Consider the following 7,730-nt stretch of genomic DNA (forward strand, 5'->3'; position numbering starts at 1 on the left):
TCGCCTTCGCTGCTCCCCTCCCCCACCCCAGTCCAAGGAAGCAACACCCCAGTCGGCCGGTCCTGGTCGGCCCAGCCCACGGTCGTACCCAAACAGATTGGGGCCCCTCCTTTCGGCCCGTTTACACTCAGGGACTCCTGCTCACTTCCCCAGGCCACCGGGGAAGGTACCACCGCGAGGGACGAGACCGAGAAGGCGCGTCCCTGGTTCCTGCTCGCCCTCAACGACCGATATAAGGACGTTGCACCAGCGCCCTCTCGTCCATTCAGACCTCTCTATCTCACAGCCTTCTCTTCAACCTTAATCTCAACCCCTCCCCCCCTCTTTCCCCCCTCCTTCCCCGTCCCCGCCCCTCAACATCTGGGCTCTTCACTGCAGCCACCCAAACACCAGACATCGTCAACCTCATCACGCCGCTTCACCAGCAGCAAGCAGAACAAGATGTCGTCCCACGGCGAGAAGGACGGCCCGGCCGCCACTGAGCACCGCCCCTCGGTCACCCTCCACACCACCAACGATGTCGAGCGCATTGAGGCTCCTGTCACCTGGAAGGCCTACCTCATGTGTGCCTTCGCCGCCTTCGGTGGTATCTTCTTCGGTTACGACTCCGGTTACATCAACGGTGTCCTCGGCTCCCAGATCTTCATCGATAACGTCGAGCACCCCGGTGCCGAGTCTCTGACCTCCTCCAACACCTCGCTCGTCGTCTCCATCCTGTCCGCCGGTACCTTCTTCGGTGCCGTCATCGCCGGTGATGTCGCCGACTGGATCGGCCGCAAGTGGACCGTCATTCTCGGCTGCTTCATCTACATGCTCGGTGTCGTGATCCAGATGATTACTGGTCACGGTGATGCCCTCGCTACCATTGTTGCCGGTCGTCTCGTCGCTGGTCTCGGTGTCGGCTTCGAGTCTGCCATTGTCATTCTCTACATGTCCGAGATTGTAAGCCATCTCTGCTCAGTTCTCCCCGTGCTCCACTCGCTAACAGCATCTTCAGTGCCCCCGCAAGGTCCGCGGCGCCCTCGTTGCCGGCTACCAGTTCTGCATCACCATCGGTATCATGCTGGCCTCTATTGTCGTCTATGCCACTAAGGAGCGCAACGACACTGGTGCCTACCGCATTCCCATCGCCATCCAGTTCCCCTGGGCCCTGATCCTCGGTGGTGGCCTCATGCTCCTTCCCGACTCGCCCCGTTACTTCGTCAAGAAGGGCAACCTGGCCGCTGCCACCGAGTCTCTGTCCCGCGTTCGTGGCCAGCCCGCCGAGAGCGACTACATCCAGATGGAGCTCGCTGAGATCGTCGCCAACGAGGAGTACGAGCGTGCCCTCATCCCCTCCACCACCTGGTTCGGCAGCTGGGCCAACTGCTTCCGCGGCTCCGTCTTCAAGTCCAACTCCAACCTGCGCAAGACCATCCTCGGTACCTCTCTGCAGATGATGCAGCAATGGACTGGTGTCAACTTCATCTTCTACTACTCCACCCCCTTCCTCCGCTCCACTGGCGCCGTCAAGGACGAGTTCCTCATGTCGCTCGTCTTCACCCTTGTCAACGTTCTGTCCACTCCTCTGTCCTTCTGGACCGTCGAGCGCTTCGGCCGCCGCTTCATCCTCATTGTCGGCGCCTTTGGCATGCTTGTCAGCCAGTACCTCGTTGCCATCATTGGTGTCACGATCGGCTTCAACCACACCCACCCTGATCCCAACGACGCCGAGAAGAGCATCGCCGACAACATTCCCGCTGTCAACTCCCAGATCGCCTTCATTGCCATCTCCATCTTCTTCTTCGCCTCCACCTGGGGTCCCGGTGCCTGGATTCTCATCGGCGAGATCTTCCCCCTGCCTATCCGCTCGCGTGGTGTTGCTCTGTCCACTGCTTCCAACTGGCTGTGGAACACTGTCATCGCTGTCATCACCCCCTACATGGTCGGCGAGGACTACGGTAACATGAAGTCCTCCGTCTTCTTCGTCTGGGGTTCTCTCTGCACCGCTGCCTTCGTCTACTCGTACTTCTTCGTTCCCGAGACCAAGGGTCTGTCTCTTGAGCAGGTTGACCGCATGATGGAGGAGACGACTCCCCGCACTTCTTCCAAGTGGACCCCCCACGAGACCTTCGCTGGCGCCCGCTCCCACGGCGGTGTCCTTGACAAGAGCGAGGCTGTGTAAGTCGATGATCGACGAGGAGAAGTCTATACCCGAAAACCAAGAATGGGGTTGCCTGCCATGGCCCCCTTTCGAGATATATATACTTGGCTGTTGTTGCCAGAGTCGGAGAGGTGGCTCGTTGTAATTAAATGCAGTTGACGAGAGGATGTGTCCCAGGATCTAGTCTTCAAGGTTGAGACATGACAATCACCTTCCAAACTACTTTCGCCCCTGCCGCATATGAGTGAGTGACTGGTATGCTGCGACAAAAGTGTGCGTGGGCGATCCGAACCTTTATATTGGCTTTCATCTCGTCGGCTTTGCCTGATTCGGCATCTCCGTGTTCATTCCTGCGGGGACTCCGCCGTTATGTTAGTTAAGCGGACTGTTCACGTAGGTAATTCTGGACGGTAGGTTAACGATCTCCCTTCCTCTTCGCTTGCAGAGTTTCCTCGTGTGACGGGTTCCTTTTTTTTTTTTTTGGCTCTCAATGGGATGCTACTGGCTCTGCATCATATGAAGTACCGTGAGCCGCCCAACACACCACATCAAACCTCATTGCGCACGAACGCGAGCTACTTCGAGCCCACATCGGACTCTGTACGTTGTCAAAATTTATATGCGATCCTGCCCTTTTAACTCATTCAAGTTGTATGCGTGCGCTGCCTCGAGTGCATGCAGCGGGCACTACGATCTGTGCCCCATCATCTCTCTGCTAGATACGAAACCAGAGGTCTTCTCGCAATGCATCCGGGCTCAGTTGATGCAACTCGACCATGTTGTGCCATTTACTTTACTTCACTGCATTCTAATCAATATGGCCAAGACTTGTCCACTCTATCGCAACCACTACACGGACGAGAGCCGAGCCGGTGAGCACCCGCCTCGGCCGGCCTGAGAGGCGGCATCTCGAAGTCGGCTCTCCGATCGCAAGACTGCTGGCACCACAGCCTAGAATCATGCCATGCCGCCTGTATGCTCTACGTCACAGCCGTGTTGTCAACTCTTGGAAAGTCTTGGATATAGAGTGACCGACCCCACGCATCATCCGCCCTGATGTCCGGGGCCGCCCAACGTGACACGCCGGCCCCACCACCCCGGTGTCTGCCTCCGCGCTCAAACCGGCACTGATTTCCAATTATCTTCCGATCGCCTTCCTTGCAGCGTCCTGTTAGAGCTGGCCCCCTGTCTGACACGGCTCATTGAGGGGATCTCAGTGGGAGAGTCGGGAGAAAAGCCGGGAGCAAGACAGTCTCACATTTAGGAGCGCTGGTGAAGAAATGCCTATATAATCTATATAATACTCTGTCTGCGATGAGCGGATCGTGACTGTCTTGATCTCCTGGCTCTCATCAGATCAGGACATCCGCTACGAAGCATAGGCTGAACCTTGTACTTTTGGTTCAACAGACTCTGTAACATTCCCAGTACTCCAAAAAGCCATGCGTTCTACTCTGGGTATGTTCACCTTGGCCAGTATGGCTCATGGGCACGCTACATTTCAGCAGTTCTGGATCGACGGCGTTGATCAGGGCAGCATCTGCGCTCGCCTTCCTCCCGGCAATAGTCCGATCGAAGACGTCACTTCGAACAACCTCCGCTGCAATATCGGAGGTGCCAGCGGCGTGGCGGGCATTTGTGAAGTTCCTGGTATGTCAATCTGCCCTTGCCATCCTTCGGCTCAGGCTGACACCCGCACACCAGCGGGCTCCATGATTGAGGTCGAGATGCACGAGCAGCCGGGTGACCGTGATTGCGAGAAGCCTGCCATCGGAGGAAACCACCATGGCCCTGTCATGGTCTACCTCGCGGCCGTCCACGACGCCACGACTGCCGACGGCTCAGACCCATTCTTCAAGATTGGAGAGTATGGATACACACCTGAGGACCAGGTCTGGGGAACTGACTATCTGAACAACAATTGCGGTCGCTTCGGCGTGCTGTAAGATTTCCGCCTACGTTGATATCGAAATTCAGAGAGGGCTGACAATGGCAGGATACCGGAGAACCTGCCCTCTGGCGATTACTTGGTTCGCGCAGAGGCTGTTGCGCTCCATAGTGCAGGTCAGCTCGGCGCGGCGCAGTTCTACATGACCTGCTACCAGATCAAGGTGACGAACGGGGGCACTGCTTCGATCCCGTCAGGCGTATCTTTCCCCGGGGAATACAAGGCTGTGAGTATCATAATTCGTGGGCATCGTGTCATACAGGGGCTGACGCTATGCGCTGCAGGACCATCCTGGGATTCACATCAACATCTGGGTGGATGACATTGATGCCTATGTCATCCCCGGGCCTCCCATTGCCGAGGTTTAAGGTCCATCGGTGACGGAATCCAGTCTGTATCGCCTTTGGTCATTTGAAGAAAGTGCTGTGTACTGGCGTTGATTATCGGCTTCATGTCTCACAAAGTGTAAAATCTGAGCAGGCCCCGGTCAGCCGGATCGCACTCGTTCATGCGCGTCATCTTCGTCATCCTCGTAAGGCCACCACAGGTCATTGCACCGCCAGGCTGCCTCCAGCCCTGTGGAATCATTTTGACTGGGCGAGTTCAGGGATGTTTTGGCTGGTGATCGTGTCGAAAGAGGCGCAGTGCAGCCTCTTAACCTATGAGCATTGAGCCTTGGCAGGACAAGGTGCTGCCCCTCTGCGTGCTGCACAGCAGTAGCTCGTCTCACTGCGTGAACATGGACTTCTCATAGGCCCTCTGTACTGACCATGCAAGCCGTGGAGGCGCGGCAGACCGGCACCCATCTCAGCGAAAGGCGTTCGACAAGGCAGACCTTCGGTGTCAACCATGAATACTGGCGGCCGCCCCATCTCGCAAGGTGCGATCTGTCGATTTGCTGTGATGATGGTCTGCTGCTGGTGGTCATCTCAACGTAGGACTCTGACTTCAATCGAACCAAGCACCAATATTGTGGTCGTAGGACTGTTGACAATTCGACTGATCCGCCGCCATGGACCCCCTCTCGATTGCTGCCTCGACGGTGCCCTTGCTGGAGGCTGCTGGCTTTGTAAGTCCACATCTTCAGATGCTCGGCTGAGTCGATTGAGATGTCGGCGCAAGGGGTATGAGACACTATGAGCGCCCGGCGCTAAAGGGTTGACAAAACAGATCACCAAGTCCCTCTACAAGCTCGCCAAGTCCTACCGAACGGTGGAAGTCCGTATCGTAGGACTCTGCGAGGAGCTCACCAATCTAACAAACTTTCTGAATACTGTGGACAAGACCTTGAGGAGATATGGTACCCTGGACTTTGCCCTCGTGGAGAAGGAGCTGTGGCGGGAGATTGACCAGTCGTTGGTCAACTGCGAGCTGTCGCTGAACGACCTGAAGAAACTGGTCGAGAGGATCAAGAGGCACGCTCACACGAAGGGCTTTGCCTGGAAGACTCGAACGGTAGCGGACCTGGCCGTCTACGACGGCGAGCTGGCTGCGTTCAGAGACAAGATCCACAAGTCCAACTGGGCTCTGCAGACCATCCTCAGCACAATCAACGTGTTCGTTTGACCCCATTCGCGCCTATACACCAGGCATCTGTCTGTACGCCTTGCTGACAAGAGGTCGCCTCTAGGTCGCTGTCTCTGCGAAGCAACACGTCGCAAGCCAAGATCCTGACCGAGCTGAGTACGCTCAAGCTGTCTATTGAAGAAGCGCTCCGAGTGTCTCGTCTGCCGGTCGGCGGATTCTCACCGCACTTTACCTCTCTACCTGATGCCCGTCTGGCTGACAATCTGTGGCACTTGGCCGAGGCGGCGAAGCAGTTTCACTCCGCCGCTTCTTCGACTGCTAGTACCGTCAGGGCAGATGACAGCAATGCTTCCGTCCGCCAGCTCTCCAGGACTGGTTCCAGCCTCGCCGGCGACTTCCCGTCCATCAGACGCCAGTGGGTTGAGCAGTGCCTCTGGCAGAGACGTTGCCAGTCTCCTGAATTCGCCACGCCTGTTCTAGCCAAAGCAAGGACGAACCCAGAAGAAATAAGCGATCAGAAGAAATGGACCTCAGACTCGCCGACCCTGGCGTCAGACTCGGCGCCACAAGTCGTTGAGCAACGTCGCTCAGACAAAGAAACGGAAGACGAAGAGGAAGAGGGGGAGGAGGACGACGGCGAGGACTGTTCAGATTTTGACCAGTACTACATCTCTGGCCTCTACGAGCTCGCCAACGAAAGCATCAAGGCTCTCGACTTTGCCAACGCAGCGCGCCTCCTGAGCCGCTTCCTCTCCAAGGCCACCGCCTCGACCGAGGCCGGCGTCGCGCACAAGCCCACCCGCACGACCAAGATCCAGCTCGCCATCTGCCACTTCCTCGAAGGGTCCTGGCAAAAGGCCGCGCCGCTGGTGACGGAGCTCGCCCGCTCCAAGGCCGGCCGGAACATGGTCGTGTGCAACCTCCTGCACGCCCTGGCCATCGCGCACCTCGCCCAGGGCGAGACGGACGAGGCGCTCGCCACCTGCCAGCAGGCCTTCCTCGGCAAGAAGCGGCTGCGGAAGAAGCAGGACAGCGGCGAGTACTCGGCCGAGTACTACGCCTCGCTCGGCCTCCTTCATGTCGTCTTTGACGCCTCCGACGACCCGATCCGAGCGGAGATCTTCAAGCGCCAGCTCCCCGCCGACTTTGACTATCACCATTTCCCCGACCCGCGGCTCTTCATCGCTCAGCACCAGACCCTCCTCAGGGCGCTGTTCCTGCTGCCACCGGGCGAGACCGCCACGCCGCTCGTCTTCGAGGGCAGCCCTGAGCCCGGCAAGCGCGTCAGGGGTTCGAGGCGGGACGGAAGCTCGCAGCATGTCTCGACCATCGAGACGGAAGCTACGACCCCCTTTCGCGGCGACGCGGACGACGAGCTGTCGCCGATATCACCCCAGGCCGTCAAGAGGGGCATCAACCGCATCTTCGGACGCATGATCCGGCGCACGTCGAGAGAGGCGCTCGACAGCCCCGGCAGTCCGAAGCCGGACTCGTTCCACTCAAACGGTCTCACACGCCACCGGGCCAAGCCAGCAAACACGTGGACCAACACCAAAAAGCTCCGGACGGTCCTCAAGAAGAGACAGGTCGTCAACCCGCCGCAGTGGCGCCGACAGGACAGCACGGAGGACGAGTCGAGCGGCGGCGAGTCCACACCGCTGCAGGACGACGGAGCATTCACGACCACGGGGCGATTCTTCTTCGCGGGAGACGAACAGCGCGGCACCCCTGTCTTCCCCGCCGAGCTCGCGGCTACGAGTGGACCGCCCGAACTGGAAGATATGGTCACCGCGGTTCAGCTTCAGCCTACCCCAACGTCGGGCTCGGCCCCCATGCAACGCAGCCTGGAGCAGGTGGCATCCGCCTTTGCGTCCATCGCGGCAGCCAAGGACCCAGACCACCGACACGCCATCCGGCTCGAGCTCGAGATTCTCTCGCGCGACCTCGCAGCAACGAGCAACGACCTCCAGCTCCTGCGCGACATTGACAATGCCATAAAGTCCATCTCGAGCAAAGAAGCCACAAAGGACGCAGACATCGAAGACTCGGGCTACGAATCGGCAGTGAACTCCTACCCCGCGAGAACTAGCAGCGCCAGAGGTGGGCGACATT

The 7,730-nt window shown here is 58.4% G+C and overlaps 3 protein-coding genes across 3 annotated transcripts in view; all 3 read left to right on the forward strand.

Annotated features, from left to right (window-relative positions):
- Window positions 1-441: 441 nt before the first annotated feature.
- VDAG_02710 (high-affinity glucose transporter SNF3) lies at window positions 442-2,164 on the forward strand (the record flags this gene model as incomplete). Its single annotated transcript, XM_009653363.1, has 2 exons — window positions 442-942; window positions 998-2,164. 2 exons carry the CDS (start codon window positions 442-444, stop codon window positions 2,162-2,164), a joined length of 1,668 nt encoding a protein of 555 aa, XP_009651658.1.
- A 1,457-nt stretch (window positions 2,165-3,621) lies between these two features.
- VDAG_02711 (endoglucanase II) lies at window positions 3,622-4,459 on the forward strand (the record flags this gene model as incomplete). The annotated part of the gene is made up of 3 exons (XM_009653364.1): window positions 3,622-4,085; window positions 4,140-4,317; window positions 4,376-4,459. The coding sequence occupies 3 exons, from the start codon at window positions 3,622-3,624 to the stop codon at window positions 4,457-4,459; spliced, it is 726 nt and encodes a 241-aa protein (XP_009651659.1).
- A 644-nt stretch (window positions 4,460-5,103) lies between these two features.
- The window catches only part of VDAG_02712 (uncharacterized protein), a gene marked incomplete at both ends in the record, with an annotated part of 3,255 nt that continues 628 nt past the window's right edge, over window positions 5,104-7,730 (forward strand). The window contains 3 exons of the mRNA XM_009653365.1: window positions 5,104-5,160; window positions 5,262-5,647; window positions 5,722-7,718. Of these exons, the coding sequence (XP_009651660.1) occupies window positions 5,104-5,160; window positions 5,262-5,647; window positions 5,722-7,718 (2,440 nt within the window). The remainder of the gene's footprint in view (window positions 5,161-5,261; window positions 5,648-5,721; window positions 7,719-7,730) is intronic.

Source organism: Verticillium dahliae, genomic scaffold (genome assembly GCF_000150675.1).
Source record: "Verticillium dahliae VdLs.17 supercont1.4 genomic scaffold, whole genome shotgun sequence".
NCBI lineage: Eukaryota > Fungi > Ascomycota > Sordariomycetes > Glomerellales > Plectosphaerellaceae > Verticillium > Verticillium dahliae.